The following is a 25,703-nucleotide window of genomic DNA, read 5'->3' as shown; positions in this document are numbered from 1 at the left end:
ATCACAGGTGTTGTGAAATGCTTATGTTCCTAGCTCCAAAAGTGCAGTAAAGAATACACATGGGGCATTACTAGAGAAAAAAGGATATCTAAGCAGTGGTGTAAAGTACTAGAGTAAAAATACTTTAAAGTACTACTTATGTCATTTTTTGGGGTATCTGTACTTGACTTAACTATTTATATTTTGAACTAATTGTACTTTAAATTCACTACATTCCTAAAGAAAATATAGTATAGGATTTTTTCCACAAGGTACTCGTTACATTTTGAATGCTTTGCAGAACAGGAACCTATGACAATTTATACCACTGTCTAAGCAACATGTTGTATAACACAGGGATGGGCAACTTGATGAAAAAAAATCTGAACTCATCATGACGGGCTCGCGGGTCTGCTTACCCAAATTCATGCCCACACATGCAGTCAGAGCCTAGCTTAGCCTTTTGGGGGACCTAAGTGAAAACAAATTCTGTCTTTTGCCATGGGGGTGTAGAGAAAATGTTGCAATTTTATAATTCTACCAATTTTGTCATGGGGCTGAGAGAAAAATGTGCAGTTTTACAACTGATTTCCTGCAATTCTATTAATTTTGCCATAGGGTGGAGAGAAATGTTTGCAGATTTTAATTTGATATTTGAGTGAGAGTCACTAATAAAATCAATGGTGTACCACCCATTTGGTAATTCGACCATGACTACTACAAGTTTAGATAGCTGGCTAGACTAACTTACCAATCTAAAAAATGGTAGTTGACATAGGCTAATTGAGTGACTCTCAGTGAATGACATAACAATTGAGAGAAAACTGCTGATGCACAACCAAATGTCAAAATTGCATCTTCTGTATTCTTCCATTCTAACTCTCAACAGTAAGTTGAGACCCCGACTGAGTTCCTAAAATTATTATTATTATTTTATTTTTTTGGGGGGGGGGGGGAATTGATCCGTAGGCAGCCCGCCGTATAAGATATTCCATTTATTTCTGACAGCTCTTTCCCTGTCCCCACTGTCACTTCAAGTTCATAGACAGGGAAATGAGCAGATGGAAAACTAGCCATCAGTATAAACTAAAGTGAGCAACAGTTCCAACATCAGAGGATTTGTATCCACAGAGCAAACAGATTGAACATTACATCAACCAGGACAAGTCTATCCTGAGAGTGAGAGGTTGTGAGGAATAAATGACAAATCCCATGAATATTGAGACAGAATGAAATAAACATGAGAGTTGTTGTACCAAATGGAAAAGGAGTGCTAGAGGGAGAATAACTATCCACAGTGTTGAAAGGGGCCGGGTGACATGGACATGATATACAGTACAGAGTTTGAGAGATTGCTATTAATTTATAAATAATGTAGAAAACCTTTCTTATCTATTGATTCTTGACATTCTTAAAATATTTGTACTGTTAGCCATTGAGACCTTGATGAACCCAAGGAAATGTATCACAACACCAACAAAGTATTGCAAAAATAAATCACAGTACACAAGAAACATGATTAAGACACTATGCATGAGTTTTACTATCAATGCCTATTTCAATAAAAAAATACTTTCTATACCCAGAACCCAATTACTGAAATAGGAGGCAGAGCTTGTTCTTCAGACAGCATCAGCGTGTCCATTATGACAATTATCTATTTCCTACGGATCTTACTGAAAAGGCTTTCGGTATCTATGCAATTAAAGCAAGCCGATTCAAGAGGAAAGGCAGAGAAAATCATATCTCCTTAAAGTACTTTGGGACCATTTGATGTTCACTGTTTTTTAATCCTTTTTAAACTGAACAAAAATATAATCGCAACATGTAAAGAGTTGGACCCATGTTCATGAGCTGAAATAAAGGATCCCAGAAATGTTCCATGTACGCACAAAAAGCTTATTTCTATCAAATGTTGTGCAAGCATTTCTCCTTTTCCTAGATAATCCATCCACCTGACAGGTGTGGCATATGATGAAACAGCATTATCCTTACACAGGTGCACCTTGTTCATATAAAATTACACTAAAATGTGCAGTTCATTTCTCTACCATAAGCCTTCACCAACATTGTTGAGAGAATTTGGCAGTACGTCCAACCCGGCCTCACAACCGCAGGCCATGTGTAACCAGGCCAGCCCAGAACCTCCACGTCCGACTTCTTCACCTGTGGGATCATCTGAGACCAGCCACCCAGACAGCTGATGAAACTATTGGTACAAACTAAGAATTTATGCACAAACTGTTAGAAACCGTCTCAGGGAAGTTCATCTCTGTGCTCGTCGTCCCCACCAGGGTCTTGACCTGACTGCAGTTCGGCGTCATAAACAACTTCTGTGGGCAAATGCTCACCTTTGATTGACACTGGCACACTGGAGAAGTCTTCTCTTCACAGATGAATCCCGGTTTCATCTGTACCGGGCAGATGGCAGACAGCATGTATGGTGTCACATGGGCGAGCGTTTTGCTGATGCCAACATTGTGAACACAGCAGGCATAAGCTACGGACTATGAAAACAATTGCATTTTATCGATGGCATTTTGAATGCACAGAGATACTGTGATGAGATCACGAGGCTATTCGTTGTGCCATTCATCGGCACACTCGCCTAATGTTTCAGCATGACAATGCACGGCCCCATGTCGAAAGGATTTGTACACAATTCCTGGAAGCTGACAATGTCCCAGTCCTTCCATGGCCTGCATACTCACCGGACATGTCACCCATTGAGCATGTTAGGGATGCTCTGGATCATTGTGTACAACAGCGTGTTCCAGTACACGCCAATATCCAGCAACTTCCCCCAGCCATTGAAGAGGAGTGGGACAACATTCCACACGCCACAATCAACAACCTGATCAACTTTATGAGAAGGAGATCTGCTGCGCTGCATGAGGCAAATGGTGGTCACACCACATGATTTCTGATCCATGCGCCTAGCTTTTTTTAAAGGTATCTGTGGCCAATAGATGCATATCTGTATTGCCAGTGAAGTAAAATCCACAGATTAGGGCCTAATGAATTCATTTAAATTGACTGATTTCCTGATATGAACTGTAACTCAGTAAAATCTTTGAAATTGTTGCATGTTGTGTTTATATTTTTGTTCTATGTATTATCTCAACTCTACAAGGTCAAGCTCCAGCAAATTCATCACAGAGAACATTTTCAAACACATACAGTAAATAGCCAACTTTCATTACGCTTCTCTGGAAGAAGATGCTATTGATTGATGCATACTGCCATCGAATGTATTTTAAGAGCATTATTTTAAGAGCTGACAGAATGTATTATTGATTGAGCTGAACTGGGCTGCACCACTTAAGAGCATTAAATATTGTATGCATGTTACAGTGAAAAGATGGTTCAAATTTCACTGTGAAATACCATTCAAAGATTGAATCTGAATCAACATAAAACCATTTTCAAGGTCAAGAACAGACAACATGGAAACAGGTAAGAAATGAACTCATGGATTATTAATATGATGTATAGTATATTTGTCCTGCAGGCATAACAGGGCCAAATCCATCAATAATCACTCATATCTTAAGTATTTATGAGATCAATAAATAGTGTATTAAATGTCCTCTTCTCCAATGGAATTAATTTAATGTATCAATGCTTTCTGCTCTAATTTTACAATCAAATCTTTCAATGTTGACATGAACCACATGTTCTAACAAATTGCAAGATCCACTCTCTAATAATATCAACTGCCCTTTAAAGTATTGTCTTGAACCCGCACCATTCAATCATCATGTGGAGTTATTTAATCTATACCAAGAGTAATAAAGAAGACAGATGACAGTCACAGATGCAGGTCCTTACTATGTGACAACATCCCAAGACTTTAAGGTCAGGCCCGGACAATTCATGGAACTGTCACTGTTTCGCCTTATAGTGACAGTGGAGATCCCTACAGAATCGGATTACTCTTGCTCCGGAGTGAGACTGGGCCCGGCCAGGGGGACAAAATAAATGGCCTGTGAGGGATGGGGCGGCCTTGTTCCCACCGTGGGGCATCAGAACTGAATGTGAAGAATCCATCATTCACTTCACTGTCCATGTCGTCATTTTAGGATGTCCAATAACTGGAGAAGCAGCAAGGAGTATTGACCTCCTCTTACTCAAAAGGAAAACAGCTAAATTGAGACCTTAGTCTGTCAGTTATGTGCAGAAATTCTGCTATCTTTATTCACATTTGAGTCATTTAGCAGACATTCGCATCCAGAGTGACTTGCTGTAGTGAGTGCATACATGTTCGTACTAGTCCCACATGGGAATCAAACCCACAACCCTTAGTGGTGCAAGTTCCATGCTCTACCAACAGCCACATGGGACCATTTATCCTCTTCTACTCAGGTATGTCAGTTATAATGTCCAAGAAAAATAATAATATAAATATATACTGCTTTATCTTATCTTTATCTTATTCTTCTATTCCCATTACTTTCACATGCTGAGAGAAGATGATTTCTGTTCGGTTTTTGTACTCACTATGACATTACATTTGCTCAATATACTTTAACTGAACATCTTTGAAAGTATGTCCTGTATTATAAAGACAGTATGTGGTAGTGTAGGCATTTATTGTTATTTATTTTGAGTTGAAGCTTGAGGAAAGTGATGAAGAGGTATTTTTATGTGTTGGAGTTGTAGTTTCATGTATTAGCTCTATCAGGATTAAGATCCTGAGTGTTGAGTCACAGCACTAGCAAATGCTGCTCCCCAAGGAGACGCTTCCATGTTGATTGATTTATCAGACGGGACACAAGACACTATGACAAGTCCCACTGACATATATTTTCTGTCACATGCCTTCACACTGCTGGCTAGTACAGTATGATCAGAGAGGGAATAAAAGATAGTGACTTACATGCAAAGGTTAGACTGGCCTCTCGGCTCACGATGGTCCCAAAAGAGTTGGAGGCGAGGCACTGATATGTTCCAGCATCTTGGTCTTTGTTTAAATGGCTGATTCGGAGGTTGCCTCCAGACAGGCTATAGTGTGAGCCTGATTTGGGAGTGATCGCGGTGCCATTCAGTTTCCACCTAAAAACAAAATGAAAAGCAGTCAGATCCAGATCCACTATTAACTTCAATCTATTGTAGATCATGTACTGTACCTTTATGGAAATATGAGATTCTGACGAAAACCTCAAAGAAGGCAAATGCTGATTTTACCTTAATTTGAGTAGTAAAGGATCAAGAGAGCCCTCAAACCATGCCCCACAGTATAGCGTTAATCTAAGTAGTGAACTACACTGACGACCGACACAACACAGAGCAGAAAATACCTCACTCACCAAGAATACACAGCCTCTGTGGCCATCCATCTTGCTAGACACCAAGTCAAACAGCATAAATATGCAGATTAATCATTACGCTGCAACAAATAGAAATAATGGCTAGCACACTGCATTCTGCACTTTTGCATTCTACACCAGGCTATGAGATTATAATTGGTGTTAGAGGTGATCAGTGGATGATATAATTCACTTATGAAGGCAGCAGATTCCTCAATCCCTCCACATAGAGCAGAAAGGTGGTTACGATACCAAACTAAATTTCACAGATGAGTAAGCATTAGGGTTGAATGGCGGGAACCCGGTTACCGAGATTTACCTGGATTTACCACCCAAAACCACTCCCTTTTCCAGGGATAAATAACTCAGAGAAACCGGTAAATTATAATACATTATTTATATGAACAGCATGGCGTGAAATGGAACTGTGAAATAATGTGCAGTGTCTAAATCTGGCTTCTCTACGGCCTCTGCAGGGTGGGGACAGACAGCCTATCTCAGTATGGAGCGCAGTTCACAATCTATGTAGTCCTTCAGTATCATCTCATCATCATCATCATCATTTTTCTTGTGACAGATAGGCCTACATTTGCTGCAGCATAGCTACGGTAATATAAAGACCAAATTTACCCATCTCGCTTTTATTTTTAATTGTAAAGATATTTTTTTTATTGCAGCTCCAGAGTTTTAAAACAGCCTATGACTCAAATATCGTTGCTTTAATCCAGCACGTGCGAGAACTCTCTCGCAGTCTTTTTCTCTCTCCATCAACTCAATTCCAATTGCATCCAAAATAGATAACCCTGTTCTAGATTGATATAAAGCCCTATATAGATGTATTAGTCTACCTCTTTCAGGTAATATATTCAATGCAGTATTAGACTTTGTTACGGATACAGGTATCCTGTGTGTGTATTTATTTTCTCTCCTTCTCCCCTCACAGGTGGCATTCATCATTCCCCAATCAGTCATCAATCAGTCACTAATCAGAAGACACACCTCCTGTTTCCATTACCCTATCACATTCCCTTTCCCTTGGTTTAAAAACCCTGTCTGTTGTTTGCTCTAGAGCGCAATCTCTCTGTCAATGCCATCTGTCTGTAGATCGCTTGTTTGGTTTTTGCAACTACATGTCACTTTGTCCCCACCTGTGAGTATTGGGTTTTGTTATGGTGTTTGTTTGACGGTGGGAAAAGGGGGTACCAAGATAAGTTGCCCATGTGCATACATTACCCGTAGGAATACTTTGTATAAAAACACTAGTTAGAACTGGGTGGACCACCCCCTGTATTTTTGGTTAGTTAGCTGTTGGTGAAGTAGGCTAGTTTAGGTATGTTTTTGGATACTTATTTCTTTCCTTGGGTCCAGCTCAGCCCCTTTTCTTACTGGTCTCGTTACCATTCCCCCCCTAGACTGTCGGGCCAAAAGGGATTCGTAACAACTTATATTTAGCTAATTAATGATGGCTTATAGCCTCTGTCTCTTGTGCAATATGTACGCACCTGTGCTCTGCTAGCCTCTCTCCTTAAAAAATGCTCCTTAGCTCTTGGCGTCCCATGCAGGAAAAGCTAGACTAGAACAACTTGCTGGACATAATGTTTTGGGCATTTCTTATACCAATAGACTATTCGAAGAGGGATTCAAGCTCTTGTTTGCGTAACGTTAAATACAGCAGCCAATAGAACTCACGGGTAGTTTGAAATAAAGATTAGATAAAAAATGTAAAGAGCAAATGCACGCGATGGCGGTAGGCTATAGCAGTTATTTATTCAGATCCATAACCATTCAATCTCTGTGAAGAGACGTGAAAGCCTTCTGCATTTAATTCTAGTCCTATATTATTCAAGGATGTCATTAGCATGATGAAGATAAGGACAACAAAACGTATTTTGTTAACTCTTGAACGAGAGGAAGGCATGACCAAACAATAGAGAAAGTTGAGGTAGGCTAATAAAATTAGGGGAAACATTATGAAATGTATATGTGTCCCGCCTACTAATTATACAAATAGGCCCTATTATATTTCAACATTAAAATCGCTAGGCTATACTTGTAACTTTGTAGGCTGCATGTGCTGCATGGTCTCTCACTGCTTTATCATGATTTGAACGATGTTCATAAATCCAATCCATATAATAATGTAATTCAGTTCACACTCAAAGATTAGCCTACTGTAGCTAGTTTCATTTATTTACCCAAGAGAGCACATAGCTAGCTACATCTATGGGATTGTGTGTTTGTTTTTTTTGTATGTAATGTTGAGTTGCCTATAAAATGTATTGGATAATGGCACAATCATTTGGACTTTTTTGGGCTTGGGTTCATGAAATGTCTTTAGGGCTCATAAAATGTATTTAATGTATGCCTCATCAGACTCAAGTAGCATCAGGCTTGAAATTTCGATCAAGGCTCTAATCTAATCCAGACAAAGACCTATTTATGTAATTTATAATGCTTTTGAACGACAATTCGGGTTTTGGCGGGAAATAGCGGGTTACCCGGGAGAAGTTATTTATTCTCGGGAAGGGACATTTGTAAAATACCAGGAAAATATTCAACCCTACAAACCATGATAGATATTAAGCACTTTATTCGGATATGGACGATGCAGACCATGATTAGGGTCCAGAGCAATTCATTGCTGATTATTTATTTGGAGTAAGGATGATAATTGATTGTCTTTATGGATTCTAAACAGCTCAACAAAGAATGCTTTGACAAAGTCACTAGTGAGAATATCTTTATCAGGTTGGTGTAGCTCTGCTTGACTAGATTTAAGGTGTTTTATTGTACGATTCACCTTAGAGAAGGCATAGTAATAAAGGGACAAGTGTAAAAGGTTAATGACAGGTCAAAAGCAAAATACATCTCTTTCATCTACCATTTAGACAACTACCAACCATATCAATCATTTGAATAGAAACTGGGCCTGAGGGTTATCTCTCCCAGGGCTTCATTATAGAGAGGGAAGAATAACTCAGATCCATACATGGTGTTCTTGTGCTATGGCAATTATGACTGGAATAGAGTAAAAGAGGCTAAATATCATTCCTTAAGCAAAAGGGAACATGTAGTTCAAACTAAAAATATATGATTACAAACAGTTCACGGTGGCTTTGTTCTCACAGAATACAATATGCCTTTAAATACATAGTGCTTATGGGGGTGGCACCACATACAAATAACCTCTTTAACTACTTTACAAGCTGGTACTGTAGACTGTAGATATAAAGTTCAGTGATACATCACCATGCCTACTCCAAACCAGCCTTACACAACGTACACAAGTCTGTGGTCTCCAGTGCCTCATTACTCTACACTACAGTATGGTAAAGGTCCTCACCGACCGTCTCATAAGGCAACTCAAGCCATTCGCTTACTTCCAATGCAAGAAAAACAAAAATATAAATATTTTACTGCACAGTAGTGAGTCTACTCTAACTACTCATGCTTTCAGAAAGAGAACCTGCAATTGATAAAATGAGAAGAGCCTCTAACATGATCTGTTATCTCAGAGAAGTGGTCCTCATCAGCTCGCATACCAGGCTGTTTCTGTGTTAGAAAAAAATGTTATTCCATTAAAAATGAAAGCAGTCTGCCTATTCAAAGTTGTTATTATTCTTCTTCAACAGAGAGTGATTCAATAGAGCCAATATTGAATATCACATTCCTGCAAGTTCTGGATGAGAGAAGACAGAGCTTTGACTGATATGGTAATAAAACATTTTTTTTTTTAAACGCCACTTCCCTTTAGGTCAACATCGGAGTATTAAGCTGCACAAGGAGCTCTCTGAGGGAAGGAATAAGTGAGTTAGGTCAACATACTAAGATGAAAATCCATTGTCTTGCCACTAGATATTGACCTGACAATGACTGTTGTATTGAATTGAGTCGGCTAATATCATGGCTATTATACATTGAGCAATAAATTAAACCAAGTACATGTACATGTTGCAGATAATCTAATAATCTAATAGACTATTAATCATTCTAGAGGGGGACACTGGTTTTAGCAGCTCTGTTAAGCACATGCTTTATGCAATCATGTCCCAGTAGGCCGTCCATACAGTGGCATAATATCATGCCATCTGGCTTATGAGTTTGTAGAATGTTACACGGTCTGTTCCTTTACTTTAGCCTTCCGCCTGGCGCTTTAATTTTTGGGAAACCCAAATAATCCCAGTGCCACAGAACAAAGACTTTTATCCAGAGTAAATACTCTGTTTTAAGCTTTATGCTTGTAGGGACAGACCGTTTTAAAGCATATAAGAGGATGAGCCACATTTAATGCCCAACCTCTGAGGTCAGCCTGTCACAGTATACGATTGTGTGATGTGCAGTTAATGAACTTTGAAGATGATTTAGTCTGCAGCTTCCCACAGGAAGATCGTCTTAGAAGGCAGGCAGGCAGCCCATCCAGGGCCAGGCTCTGTGCTCTGACAGGACTGTATAGCGACCTTGACAGGAAACAGCTGATTAGGTCATCCTTTAAACTGGCTCAAACCCAAGTGTTAAATGTACCAATCCTTCTAAATCTCACCCCAGCAATTTCATTGAGCAAACATGATTGATTTGAACCTTGTAGTTGCCAGAGATACAACACACAACATTTTCGATAGACTAATGAACCGTGCAGAGAGAGGAAAAGAGACACTGGCCATGTCTGAATATCCACACTTGCATCCTAAATGGTATGCCGTTTGGGTCTACAAAAAAATTGTTTAATAGTGTTCGACATTTGGAAAATCAAGTATACTTTAAATGCCTGGATATCTTCCTCATTCTGGCTTTGACGACAGCTGACCAATTAGATACACAGTAGGGATGAGGCGTACCCCAATTTGGGAATACCTGTACTAGATGAAGTCCTAAATGAGTATAACATCCTGGCATTTAAACCATACTCGATTTTAAAAATTTCGCATACTATTAACATTTATTTTCACATGATGAGAATGCGTCATGCGTGATTGCATTGTTTCCCATTATTTGTTGATTTTGGGAAGTGGTGCAATGCCTTCGATCAGGGTACGCCAAATAAAAATGTGATTTTAAAAAAGAAATCCAAAGGGGCTATACATTTTATTTTCTTCACATTTTCAAACAGTCCATTTATATTTTCCAATGGGGCTATACACTTGGATGAGATTTTTTCCGCCTGAGTAGCCTCATTTCACTGCCAAAAATAAAACTAAACCATCTAGTGTTCAGCGAAATAACACTGTCAAATACAGGTAGCGGTCCGTATGTAGCCAAATGTAGCTGCTGCTCATTCTGTTGCTCATTGCTCATTCAAATGTATAAATGGTAAAAATAAGGCCATAGACGCATACCAGCTCTACTGGTTGTACTGCTACTACCAGCAGTATTACAGCTGCACCTGTCGATGACACAAGTTGTTCTGCTTCCACGAGCACATCCAATGCTAGCATCAGTAATTCTACATTTGTTGTTAGCCCAGCTAGCATGGACACTGACACTTGTGAATCTGATGCAGCTGAAGAGCTACTGCCACCTTACCCGGGAAAGCACCGAACAAAAGACAAATATGAGAACTACATTGATTTGGGGTTCGCTTATATTGGGAGTAGTGCCTTTTCTCAGCCAGAGTGTGTTATATGTACAAAAGTACTATCTTAAAACTCAATGAAACCTTCACTCTTGAGCAGACATTTAGAAACAAAACATGCCAATTTGAAAAATAAGCCACGGGAGTTTTTTGAGTGAGAATTAAGACAACTTTCGAGTAGTCAGACATGTATAAAAGCAACAGATACCATTAATAATAAGGTGCTAGAAGGATCTTATATGGTTAACTACTGAGTGGCTAGGACAGGCAAGCCCCATGCTATTGTGAAGGACTTAATTCTTCCTGCTGCAGCGGATATGGCTGGGACAATGCTGGGGTAAAAGGCCCAAAAAACTATACAGACAATGTCTTCATCAAACACTGTTTCACAACGCATCAGTGACATGGAAGGAGATGTTTTGAAACAATTACTGCTTTGCATATGTAACCGGTGTGAAATGGCTAGCTAGTTAGTGGGGTGTGCGCTAATAGCGTTTCAATCAGTGACGTCACTCACTCTGAGACCTTGAAGTAGTTGTTCCCCTTGCTCTGCAAGGGCAGCGACTTTTGTGGAGCAATGGGTAACGATACTTCGTGGGAGGCAGTTGTTGATGTGAGCAGACAGTCCCTGTTTCGAGCCCAGGTAGGGGTGAGGAGAGGGGCGGAAGCTATACTGTTACATTGCTGCTGTTGACCCGGATCACTGGTTGCTGAGGAAAAGGAGGTCAAAAGGGGGGTGAGTGTAACCGGTGTGAAATGGCTAGCTAGTTAGCGGGGTGCGCGCTAATAGTGTTTCAATAGGTGCCGTCACTCGCTCTGAGACCTTGAAGTAGTTCCCCTTGCTCGGCAAGGGCTGCGGCTTTTGTGTAGTGATGGGTAACGGTGCCACGAGGGTGGCTGTTGTCGATGTATGCAGAGCGTCCCTGGTTCGAACCCATGTTGGGGCGAGGTGAGGGACGGAAGCTATACTGTTACACATACAAGCCAGTGAATTCTATGCGTTACAGACTTGGTGGGCCTGACACAGCTCCTGGTATATGTCCTATAGTTGATGAGGAGTCAATTAAGGAAGACATCCTCTTGTGCAAACCACTGGAAACCAGGACAACAGGAGAGGATATTTTTGAAGTACCAGACAGCTTTGTGACATCAAACGGACTTTGGTGGTCAAGATGTGTTGGTATCTGTACTGATGGCGCAAAAGCCATAACAGAGAGACATAGTGGAGTGGTAACGTGTGCGCAAGCAGTTTCTCCCGATGTCACTTGGGCACACTACAGCGTCCACCAAGAGGCTCTTGCTGCCAAGGGAATGCCTGACAACTTGAAATACATTTTGGACACTACAGTGAAAATGGTTAACTTTAACAAAGCAAGGCCCCTGAACTTGTGTATTTTCTGCACTGCAAATAATCTGGGCAGTGACCATGTAACGCTTTTACAACATACAGAAGTGCGCTGGTTATCAAGGGGAAAGTATAGACACGTTTTTAAATTGAGAGGCTAGCTTAAGGTTTTCCTTTACTGACCATCATTTTCACTTGTCTGACTGCTTGCATGATACGTTTCTCACAACTGGCTTTTCTGGGTGATGTTTTTTCTCGCCTGAATTATCTGAATCTAGGATTAGAGGGACTCTCTGCAACTATATTCAATGTGCGGGACAAAATTGAGGCTATGATTAAGAAGTTGGAGCTCTTCTCTGTCTGCATTAAAAAGGACAACACCCAGGTCTTTCCATATTGTTTCATTTTTTGTGTGAAAATGAAATCGAGCTTACGGACAATGTCAAATGTGATATAGCGAAACACCTGAATGAGTTGGATGCGCAAGTACGCAGGTACTTTCCCAAAACGGATGACACAAACAACTTGATTCGTTATCCCTTTTATGCCCTGCCTCCAGTCCACTTACCGATATCTGAACAAGAGAGCCTCATCGAAATTGCAACGAGGTTCTGTGAAAATTTTATTTAATCAGAAGCCACGGCCAGATATCTGGATTGGGCTGCGCTCCGAGTATCCTGCCTTGGCAAATCACACTGTTAAGACACTGACACCCTTTGCAACCACATACCTATGTGAGAGTGGATTCTCGGCGCCCACTATCATGAAAACTAAATACAGGCACAGACTGTGTGAAATTATTTAAGAACGACTCTCCCCAATACAAGCCAACATTGCAGAGTTATGTGCATCCTTTCAAGCACACCCTTCTCATTAACCTGTGGTGAGTTATTCACAATTTTCAAATAACAAAAGGTTTTATATGTAAGATGGTTAAATAAAGAGCAAAATTATTGCTTATTATAATATTATTATTTGTGCCCTCGTTCTATAAGAGTTCTTTGTCACTTCTCGCCAGGAAGAACAATTGGATATCATAGCTGCGGTAACTCACCAGAACTACCAGCATATCGACTAGGAATATGACTTCCCTGGAGGAGATCCTTTGTTCACTCTTCGCAGAGCAATTTAATTTATTCCAGAGGCGACCCAAAACATTGCCGTAAGGAGAGGCAATCGAGGAGGTCTATTGGCTAGACTTAGGAGGCGCGCATACCACCCACAGTTCTGAGTATATTACTTGCTAATGTTCAGTCTTTGGATAACAAAGTTGATGAGCTTAGAGCAAGGATTTCTTTCCAGTGAGACCTCGGGGCCTGGAACAAACTGTTTCATGGAAACATGGCTCTCGAGATACTCTGTCGGAGTTGGTAAATCCAGCAGGATTGTCAGTACATCTCGCAGACAGGAATAAATATCGCTCCGGGAAGCAGAAGGGCGGAGGGGTGTGTTTCATGTTTAACGACTCATGGTGTAAGTCTAGGAACATACAGGAAGTCCTTTTGTTCACCTGACCTAGAATACCTCACAATAAAATGCCGACCATATTATCTCCCAAGAGAATTCTCTGGCATTGCCCCAGCCGTTTACATCCCCCCTCAAGCCGATACCACGACGGCCCTCAAAGAGCTTCACTGGACTTCATGCAAACTGGAAACCAAATATCATGAGGCTGCATTTATTGTAGCTGGAGATTTTAACCTCTAGTGACACCCCATCCAGGAGCGTAATCATCGACTGACACGAATTAGCATAACGCAACGGACATAAATATTACTAGAAAATAATCCTATTCATGAAATCTACAAGTGAAATATATTGAGACACAGCTTAGCCTTTTGTTAATCACCCTGTCATCTCAGATTTTCAAAATATGCTTTACAGCCAAAGCAAGACAAGCATTTGTGTTTGATAGCCTAGCATAGCATTATGTCCAGTTAGCAGCAGGTAACTTGGTCACAAATCAGAAAAGTAATCAAATTAAATCGTTTACCTTTGATGAGCTTCGGATGTTTTCACTCACGAGACTCCCAGTTAGATAGCCAATGTTCCTTTTTTCCAAAAATATGATTTTTGTAGGCGAAATAGCTTCGTTTGTTCTTCACGTTTGGCTGAGAAATCGACCGGAAATTTCGGTCACGACAACACCGAAAAATATTCAAAATTAGCTCCATAATATCGACAGAAACATGGCAAACGTTGTTTATAATCAATCAATCAAGGTGTTTTTCAAATATCTATTCGATAATATATCCACCAGGACAATTGGTTTTTCAGTAGGACCGATTGGAAAAATGGCTACCTCTGTATTTTACGCGAGAATCACTGAGCCATCAGGTGACCACTTACACAATGTAGCCGCTTACGGGTATTCTTCAACATAAAGGGGTAAAACTACGTCACAATGCTGTAGACACCTTGGAATTTTCATGAATAGGAATATTTTCTAGGAAGATTTATGTCTGTTGCGTTATCATCATCTGACACTAATTAGCATAACAGTCCCGTTCACTGGCTGGGCGTCACTACAGGTTAATTAACAAAGCAAATTTGAGGACTAGGCTGCCGAAGTTCTATTAACATATCAATATCAAGGCCCTTCCCTGCTCTCCTTTCGGCAAATCTGACCACGACTCCATCTTGCTCCTCCCATCCTATAGGCAGAAACTCAAACAGGAAGTACCCGCGCTAAAAACTACTCAATGCAGGTCTGACCAATCGGAATCCATGCTTCAGGATTGTTTTGGACTGGGATATGTTCTGGGTAGCCTGTGAAAATAATCTACACTCCTACACAGATACGGTGACTGAGTTTATAAGGAAGTGTATTGGAGATGTAGTACCCATTGTTACTATTAAAACCTACCCTAACCAGAAACGGTGGATAGATGGTAGCATGCGTACGACACTGAAAGCGTGAACCACCGCATTTAACCATGACAATGTGACTGGGAATATGGCAGAATATAAGCAAAACCAGCCACGTCGCCGAGACCGACGTCTTGCTTCTGGACAGGCTAATCACATTCGTCGCATGCTTTGAGGATAACACAGTGCCACCGACACGGCCCGCTACCAAGGACTGTGGGTTCTCCTTGTCGTGGCCGACATGAGTAAAGCATTTAAACGTGTTAACCCTCGCAAGGCTGCATGCCCAGACGGCATCCCTAGCCGCGTCCTCAGAGCATGCGCTGGCTGGTGTGTTTATGGGCATATTCAATCTCTTCCTATCCCAGTCTGCTGTCCCCATATGGTTCAAGATGGCCACCGTTTGTTTTTGTACCCAAGAAGGCAAAGGTAACTGAACGGATCATTTCACCTCTACCTTACCTGCAACTCTAGACCCACTTCAATTTGCTTACTGCCCCAATGTATTCACAGACAATGCAATCACCATAACACTGCAGACTGCCATCTGGACAAGAGGAATACCTACAGTATGTAAGAATGCTGTTCCTTGACTATAGCTTAGCATTCAACACCATAGTACCCTACAAGCTCTTCATTGGGCTTGAGGACCTGGGTGAACCCACCCTGTGCAACTGGGTCCTAGAATTCCTTACGGGCCACCCCCAGGTGTTTAAGGTAGGAAACATAACCTCCACTCCACTGATCCTCAACACTGGGGCCACACAAGGGTGCATGCTCAGCCCCATCCTATACTCCCTGTTCACCCATGACTGCATGGCCAAGCACGCCTCCAACTCAATCATCAATTTGCAGATGACACAACAGTAGTAAGCATGATTAGCAATGATGACGAGACAGCCTACAGACAGGAGGTGAAGGCTCTGGGAGTGTGGTGCCTGGAAAACAATCTCTCACTCAACGTCAACAAAACATAGGAGATGATTGTGGACTTCAGGAAACAGCAGAGGGTGCACACCCCTAACTACATTGACGGGACTGCAGTGGAGAAGGTGGAAAGCTTCAAGTTCCTTGGCGTACACATCACCGACAAACTTAAATGGAGCACACACACAGATTAGTGTGGTGAAGAAGGCGCAAAAAAGACTCTTCAACCTCAGGAGGCTAAAGACATTTGCTTGTCCAACTTCAAACTTTTACAGATGCACAACTGAAAGCATCCTGTCGGGCAGTATCCCCGCCTGGTAACGGCAACTGCACCACCTGCAAGGCTCTCCAGAGGGTGGTGTGGTCTGCATTACCGGGGGCAAACTACCCACGCTCCAGGATACCTACAGCACCCAATGTCACAGGAAGGTTAAAAAGATCATCAAGGAAATCAACCACCCGAGCCACTGCCTGTTCACCCTGGTATCAACCAGAAGGCGAGGTCAGTACAGATACATCAAAGCTGGGACCGAGAGACAGAAGCTGATTTTCAATCTCAAGGCCATCAGACTCTTAAACAGCCATCACTAGCACATTAGAGACTGCTGCCTATAGGCATAGACTAGAAATCAATGGCCACTTTAAGGAATGGAACACTAGTCACTTTAATAATGTTTACATTTCTGGCATTACTAATCTCATATGTATTCTTTACTATTCTAAGGGATCTTAGTCACTTAATAATGTTTACATATCTGTCATTACTCATCTCATATGAATATACTGTATTCTATACTATTCTACTATTCTTCTGCTCTGACATCGCTCGACCATATATGTATATAGTCTTAATTAATTCCTACTTAGATTTATGTATATTGGGTATATATTGTGTCATTTGTTCGAGATTACTAGTTAGATATTACTGCACTGTCGGAGCTAGAGCACAAGCATTTAGCTACACCTGCAATAACATCTGCTAATCACGTATGTGACAATCAGATTTGATTTAAGTATTTTTTTTTTTTGTTCTCCTTACAATGATCATGAGTATTGCATAGAAGGCTAAATCTTTGAAAACAGTTTTTACATATGTTTTAACATGTTTTCTCACTGAAAAGTGTTTCTTGTCCTCTTGGCCTTCATCAGAGCTTTTAAACTAAATACTAAACCATATTTTGATTTCTGAATGTGTCTGTACCAGTACTCGGGATGTGGCTGCGTTACTGATGTCATGTTAATCAGGCCTTTTGATTTGAACAGATTGTTTTAGTTTTGTAGGCTAGACTACCTACTCAATTATTTAATGTATGGATCAAGCCCTAGCAGTCATTCTGAGCTCGTTCCCAATGATCAGTGTTTAGTTTATTATAAATTTGCGATGTACCCCAACTGTCAATGTTTTTCTGCGCAATAACCTTTTGATTTGAAAAGTTTTGGTGTGTGTACTAGGCTATTTGTTTTAATTTATATATGAGTTACAGTACTTTGGTTTCACTAATAACTATGTTAAAATGGAACCAAATTATCTGTTTCGGTCTTCAGGGCTTTTTAAATAGGATTGAAGGGCTAGATGGTCTACTACGGTATAGGTCGAATGTGATAGTCTGCCTATAACCAGCCTGAGTAGACCTATAAAAATCCACCTGCACTCGGCCTTGCTTCACACTACTGCGTTGCGGCCGTGACATACTGCATACTTTTTACTAAACAGTACGGGCTAAATAGAATGTGACGATGAGTAAATAGTATGCAGTTTAAGTATGTAGTATGGTTATTAAGATACGACCACTCTCTTTGAGCCTCTGTCTTCACAATACGTGTGAACCATACAGTACATAACCAGATCCACACTTTGAATTTCCCAAAATAGGAAATATAATGTTCCATACTATATTTTGAGTAGAACAAATGTTTTTATCCTTCATGAATCCATAATTCCAATGAGATTTCAATAGAAGGCGAAGATGGTGCAATTAGAGGCCTCTACCCGCTGTTCTATTGTCGAATGTGCAATCGCTGGAAAATAAACTGGACAAGCTCCGTTCGAGACCACCTTATCAACATTAAGAACTGGAATATACTATGCTTCTAGTTGGTTTTTCTATGCATTGACAGGACAGAGTGTCATAGTCCGGTAAGATCAGGGGTGGTGGGGCAGTAATAAAGCCTCTCTTGAAAAAGCCAAACCTTGACCTAGAAAATCGAAAAACCTATAGGCCTATATCGAATCTTCCATTCCTCTCAAATGTTAGAAAAGCTGTTGCGCAGAAACTCACTGCCTTCCTGAAGACCAACAATGTATACGAAATGCTTCAGTCTGGTTTTAGACCCCATCATAGCACTGAGACTGCACTTGTGAAGGTGGTAAATTACCTTTTAGCATCTGTCCTCGTGCTCCTAGACCTTAGTGTTGCTTTTGACATCATCGATCACCACATTCATTTGGAGAGATTGGAAACCCAACTTGGTTCTGGCCTGGTTTAGATCTTATCTGTCGGAAAGATGTCAGTTTGTCTCTGTGAATGGTTTGTCCTCTGACAAATAAACTGTTCCTTAAGGTTCTGTTTTAGGACCACTATTGTTTTCACTATATATTTTACCTCTTGGGGATGTCATTCGAAAACATGTTAACTTTCACTGCTATGCGGATAACACACAGCTGTACATTTCAATGAAACATGGTGAAGCCCCAAAATTGCCCTCGCTAGAAGCCTGTGTTTCAGACATAAGGAAGTGGATGGCTGCAAACCTTCTACTTTTAAACTGGGACAAAACAGATGCCTGTTCTAGGTCCCAAGAAACAAAGATCTTCTGTTGAATCTGACAATTAATCTTGATGGTTGTACAGTCATCTCAAATAAAACTGTGAAGGACCTCGGAGTTACTCTGGACCCTGATCTCTCTTTTGACAAACATATCAAGACTGTTTCAAGGACAGCTTTTTCCATCTATGTAAATGATGCAGAAAAGTTAATCCATGCTTTTGTTACTTCTAGGTTAGACTACTGCAATGCTCTACTTTCCGTCTAACCGGATAAAGCACTAAATACATTTCAGTTAGTGCTAAATACGGCTGCTAGAATCCTGACTAGAACCAAAAAATGTGATCATATTACTCCAGTGCTAGCCTCCCTACACTGTCTTCCTGTTAAGGCAAGGGCTGATTTCAAGGTTTTAAAGCATTACATGAGCTTGTGCCTATCTTTACAATTTGGTCCTGCTGTACATACCTACACGTACGCTACGGTCACAAGACGCAGGCCTCTGAATTGTCCCTAGAATTTCTAAGCAAACTGCTGGAGGCAGGGCTTTCTCTTATAGAGCTCCATTTTTATGGAATGATCTGCCTACCCATGTGAGAGACGCAAACTCGGTCTCAACCTTTAAGTCTTTACTGAAGACTCATTTCTTCAGTGGATCATATGATTGAGTGTAGTCTGGCCCAGGAGTGTGAAGGTGAATGGAAAGGCTCTGGAGCAACGAACCGCCCTTGCTGTCTCTGCCTGGCCGTTCCCCTCTCTCCACTGGGATTCTCTGCCTCTAACCCTATTACAGGGGCTGAGTCACTGGCTTACTGGTGCTCTTTCATGCCCTCCCTAGGAGGGGTGCGTCACTTGAGTGGGTTGAGTCACTGACGTGATCTTCCTGTCTGGGTTGGCGCCACCCCCCTTGGGTTGTGCCGTGGCAGAGATCTTTGTGGGCTATACTCGGCCTTATCTCAGGATGGTAAGTTGGTGGTTGAAGATATCCCTGGGTGGGGTTATATCCTGCCTGTTTGGCCCTGTCCGGGGGCATCATCGGATGGGGCCACAGTGTCTCCTGACTCCTCCAGTATTTGTGCTGCAGTAGTTTGTGTCGGGGGGCTAGGGTCAGTTTGTTATATCTGGAGTACTTCTCCTGTCTTATCCGGTGTCCTGTGTGAATTTAAGGATGCTCTCTCTAATTCTCTCTCTTGGAGGACCTGAGCTCTAGGACCATGCCTCAGGACTACCTGGCATGATGACTCCTTGCTGTCCCCAGTCCACCTGGCTGTGCTGCTGCTCCAGTTTCTACTGTTCTGCCTGCGGCTATGGAACCCTGACCTGTTCACCGGAAGTGCTACCTGTCCCAGACCTGCTGTTTTCAACTCTCTAGAGACAGCAGGAGCGGTAGAGATACTCTTAATGATCGGCTATGAAAAATCCAACTGACATTTACTCCTGAGGTGCTGACTTGCTGCACCCTCGACAACTACTGTGATTATTATTATTTGACCATGCTGGTCATTTATGAACATTTGAACATCTTGGCCATGTTCTGTTATAATCTCCACTCCACACAGTCAGAAGAGTACTGGCCACCCCTCATAGCCTGGTTCCTCTCTAGGTTTCTTCCTAGGTTTTGGCCTTTCTAGGGAGTTTTTCCTAGCCACCGTGCTTCTACACCTGCATTGCTTGCTGTTTGGGGTTTTAGTACAGCACTTTGAGATATCATCTGATGTAAGAAGGGCTATATAAATACATTTGATTTGGTGGTGTGGGTCTCTTTATTAACTATAGCTGGTGTGCATTCTCTAATATTAAGGAAGTCTCAAGGTTCTGCTTACCTGAGTTTGAATACCATATGATAAGCTGTAGACCACATTATTTACTATTTTCATAGCTGTCTTCACCACCACAAACCGATGCTGGCACTAAGACCTCACTCAACGAGCTGTATAGGGCCGTAAGCAAACAAGTAAATGCTCATCCAGAGGTGGTGCTCCCAGTGGCCAGTGATTTTACTGCAGGAAATCTGAAATCCATTCTATCTTCACTTTGCCATTTCTTCAAACAATCATCTTTATTCAATATTGATTAATTATTGCAATAATAAGGCTGGTTGACCCCACACCCTTGAGTGTTGGACCGAGAAACCTAACCTTGACACACATGCAGAGTAATATATATATCTGACACTAACAATGCTCAGTCATGGTTGGTTCAACCCCTCCCATGCAGACTAAGGAGCATCATAAGCCACATCCAGTTCTTATCTGCACGAGGTTGTTGTCTTAACCCCACCTTGGCTTAGTTTCCCAGTTGCAAGGATGATTTTGAGACCCAGAGATTGTTATAAACTCCTAAGCTATCTGTAGTAAAATGCATTCTTGTCTATGTAATGCAGTCTTTAACTCATTTGTCAGCTTAAGCCATCTCTGGTGACCTTATGCCCAGATTAGCTGCAGAGAACTAGAGTGGAGACCATAAAAACACAGATACTAGCAGGACAGAAATGTCTTACTATTAGTTAAATATTAATTGTTAACCATTAATATCAAATAAGTCAGGGTAAATACATCCTTTTTCTCTGATATTCCACAGAAAATAAAAAGCTCTCTCCCCATTTGGCATTCGGACCATCACTCTATCCTCTTAATTCCTGTTTACAAGCAAAAAACTCAAATAGGATGTACCAGTGACGCGCTCAATACGGAAGTGGTACAATGAAGTGGATACTAACCTACAAGACTGTTCGCTAGTGTAAGAATATTTTGAAGATGAATACACAATGCAGAGGATGAGAGATCAAGAGTACTAAAAGTCAGAGTACTAACGGTCAATAGGGAATTCTAAATTAAAATAGTTGCTTTTCAGTTCAACATCTGTTAGGAATGTCAGTCCTGAACTTATAGCTATGTGTGGCACGTTCTCATTGGTCCAAACAGAAATTGAATACTTGTTTTTTGGCCATTGGCCCAGTTTTATTGTAAGGAATTATAATTGGTCAACCACAGACTAGGGCTGGGTAAAAAAACTACAACCTGTCCCATTGTTCTGTGGAGAGAACCACAGGAGAGAACCTCAGGAGAGAATCACTGAGGACAGGGGAGCATGAACATCTACGTCCCCGCATGATTCGTCCTCTTTGAATAAGAATAAACCTATTTCCTCCCCTTGATTTGCTTTGGGGTCTGTGGTATTGAAGAGTAACATCAACTGCTAACACTAGCACAGACTGGAATATGTTCCGGGATTCATCCGATGGCATTGAGGAGTTTAGCACATCAGTTACTGGCTTCATTAATAAATGCATCGATGACGTTGTCCCCACAGGGACCATGCATACATATCCCAACCAGAAGCCATGGATGACAGGCAACATCCGCATTGAGCTAAAGGCTAAAGCTGCCACTTTCAAGGAGCAGGACATTAATCCGGACGCTTATAACAAATCAATACAGGTAACCTGGTAACCTGTCTAAATGACTACTGTCCTGTAGCATTCACCCCTGAAGCCATGAAATGCTTTGAAAGGCTGGTCATGGCTCACATCAACACCATCATCCCCGAAACCCTCGACCCACTCCAATTTGCATACCGCAACAGATCCACAGATTGCACTCCACACTGCCCTTTCCCACCTGGAAAAAAGGTACACCTACGTGAGAATGCTGTTCATTTACGACAACTCAGCGTTCGACACCATAGTGCCTTCCAAGCTTATCCCTGAGCCAAAGACCCTGGGACAACACCTCCCTCTGCAACTGAATCCTGGACTTCCTGACGGTCCGCCCCCAGCTGGTGAGGGTAGGCAACAACACTTCCGCCACGCTGAACCTCAACAGGGGGGCCCCTCAGGGGGGCGTGCTCAGTCCCCTCCTGTGCTCCCTGTTCCCCCATGATTGCGTGGCCGCACACGACTCCAACACCTTTATTAAATTTGCATACGACATGACAGTGGTAGGCCAGAGACATGGAAGTGTGGTGCCAGGACAACAACCTCTTCCTCAACGTGGGCAAGACAAAGAACCTTATTGTGGACTACAGGAAACGAAGGGCTGAACATGCCCCATTCACATCGACGTGGCTGAAGTAGAGTGGGTCGAGAGCTTCAAGTTCCTTGGTGTCCACAGCACTAAGGACCTATCATGGTCCAAACACAATCATGAAGAGGACACAACAAAACCTCTTCCTCCTCATTAGGCTGAAAAGATTTGTCATGGGCCCACAGATCCTCTAAAGGTTCTACAGCTGTACCATTGAGAGCATCTTGACTGGCTGCATCACCCGTTTGGTATGGCAACTGCTCGGCATCTGACTACAAGGTGCTACAGAGGGTAGTGCGTATGACCCAGTACATCACTGGGTCCAAACTTCCTTATCTCCAGGACCTCTATACCAGGCGTTGTCTGCAGAATGCCCTAGAAATTGTCAAAGACTCCAGCCACCCAAGTCGTAGACTGTTCTCTCTGCTACCGCACGTCAGGCGGTAACAGAGTGCCAAGTCTGTGACCAAAACGCACGTAAAAATATTCTAAACCCAAGCCACAAGACTGCTGAACAGTTAATCAAATGGCTACCCAGACAATTTACATTGACCCTCTCTATTTATCTGAATTGTTTTGCACTGAATCCCTTGCACCGGCTCTATGCACACTCACTAGACTCACACATACTACACTGACACTCCAACACACACACACACATACATACATACATACACACACACACACTTCACATACGCTGCTGCTATTCTGTTTATTATATATCCTGATTGCCTAGTCACTTTTACCCCTACCCACACGTACATACTATATTACCTCAATTACCTCAACTACCTCGTACCCCTGCACATACTGGTACTCCTTGTATATAGCCTCATTATTGTTTTTATTGTGTTACTATTTCCGTTTTTATTTATCAAATAGGTGTCACTTTTTAACTCTGCACTGTTGGGAATGGGCTCGTAAGTAAGCATTTCAATGTAAAGTCTACACCTGTTGTATTCGGCGCCTTTGACCAAAAACCTTTGATTTGAATCCAGGTGAAAGCTATGATCCCTTATTGTCACTTGTTAAATGCTCTTCAATCAGTGTAGATGAAGGGGAGGAAAAAGGTTAAAGAATGATTTTTAAGCCTTGAGACATGGATTGTGTATGTATGCCATTTAGAGTGCGAATGGGCAAGAAAAAATATTTAAGTGCATTTGAACTGGGTATGGTAGTAGGTGCCAAGCGCACCAGTTTGAGTGTGTCAAGAACTGCAACGCTGCTGTACTGTTCACACTCAAGAACAGTTTCCCATGTGTATCAGGAATGGTCCACCACCCAAAGGACATCCAGCCAACTTAACTCAACTGTGGGAAGCATTGGAGTCAACATGGGCAAGCATCTCTGTGGAACGCCTTCTCAAATTAAGGCTGATGGCAAAAAGGGGGTGCAACTCATTATTTGGAAGGTGTTCCTAATGTTTCTTACACTCAGTGTATACTCACCGATAAAGGGGAGATGGGCTTCCCTGGGCCTCACAGCTGAACACCACATCTCTGTTGTTTTCCTGGGAGTCAACAGGAAACACAATGCTGCCAGGCTGCTTGGTGAACACTGGGCTCTGCAGGACACTGCTCTCTATAGGGGACACACAGTCAGGACAAAACAACACTCAGCTTACACGCAGACTCAGACATCAAACCTGCTTGAAAAACAGACAATTAGCCAGAGGCAGCAAACAGGCCAGCCCTGGTAAAACCATTAGAGGGCCAAACCCCAAGAAGACAAAACATATAAATGAATTCTGCCTGTCACAGCACCATGGCAGAGAAAAGAGTTATTGGAGGTGAGACGTGTCTTCAAAAGCTATTTAGGCAGTAATAGGATAGCTACTGATTTATACCTAACAACAGTCGGGGACACATTTTCATTTGCCTTTTGTCAACTTGAGTCCTATTTTCCAAGAGTGCTATTGGAGTAGTTGTGTCCCTGTTGACGTTTAAGCATTTAGTTGTGCAGTTAGCCTTCCTTGGCTGTGGTTTGTATTCTCTCACTAAAATGACACACAGAATGGAAATCTCCATTACTCCATGGGCAGCTGGGAATCCAATGTGCATGACTTCACAAAGCCTTTAGTGTCATTAAGCCATGGGATAAAGAATAAGTGACTGCATTTGCAACCATTCTTACCTTTGGCCTAGAATGGCTGCGTTTGCACAGGCAGCCCAATTGTGATCTCTTTTACACAAACTGGTTGTTTGACTAATCACATTTCACATCAGATCTTTTTCAGAGCTGATCTGATTGGTCAAAAGACCAATTAGTGAAGAAACAATCTGAATTTGGCTGCCCGTCTAAACGCAGGCAATGTGATTAGATGTGATTCAAGGGTTATACACCACATTACCCTTCCAATCTCCAGCCATTTTCACTATAGGCTGCAGTAAGCAGCAGACATACTGTAACAAGATACTTCAAGATATGACTGTGGACTGTCTGTGGAGTCATTTTGAAACAAACAAACAAAAGCAGAATGTATTTAACACCTGCCTGTGGCTAACTTGGCTAAAATATACTAATGGCAGATTCCTGAATTGTTTAAAACATCAAAGGTCAGTGTTCTTATTGGCATGCGGTAGGGGTGTATATTGCCATGTACAATGGAGAACCAGGCCACTTATTTTGTGTCCGGAATAGAAAAGCTTTTTAGCAGCAGGATGTATCGATGCTACATTGTGCAGTACATAACAAAACCACTCAAAACACGACAATTTGCATTATTCAATGCAATGTTTAAATAAACAATAACAGCCAAAATACCTTACGGGTGGAATGATTTCCTGTGTTTGTGACCGTAGCTTTTGTGCTACCCTCTCAAATTGCACAATTTGTTAAATGACATGCTTCAGATATCCTGTGAGCAGTCATTCAGACATTTTGGGGGGGAAAGATTAACTCTGTTTTCCCTAGAAC

The 25,703-nt window shown here is 41.7% G+C and overlaps 1 protein-coding gene across 3 annotated transcripts in view; it reads right to left on the bottom strand.

Moving 5' to 3' along the window:
- Window positions 1-25,703, bottom strand: part of LOC115143414 (contactin-4-like) — a 232,890-nt gene that overhangs the window by 134,695 nt on the left and 72,492 nt on the right. For all 3 annotated transcript variants that reach the window (XM_029683822.2, XM_029683823.2, XM_065001948.1), the window contains exons 3-4: window positions 24,236-24,368; window positions 4,859-5,034 (exon numbers count right to left, since the gene is read on the bottom strand). In XM_029683822.2, coding sequence (XP_029539682.1) covers window positions 4,859-5,034; window positions 24,236-24,368 — 309 coding nt within the window. The remainder of the gene's footprint in view (window positions 1-4,858; window positions 5,035-24,235; window positions 24,369-25,703) is intronic.

The sequence above is a fragment of the Oncorhynchus nerka genome, linkage group LG15 (genome assembly GCF_034236695.1).
Source record: "Oncorhynchus nerka isolate Pitt River linkage group LG15, Oner_Uvic_2.0, whole genome shotgun sequence".
Classification (NCBI taxonomy): Eukaryota; Metazoa; Chordata; class Actinopteri; order Salmoniformes; family Salmonidae; genus Oncorhynchus; species Oncorhynchus nerka.
This window is presented reverse-complemented; position numbering and strand designations above follow the sequence as displayed.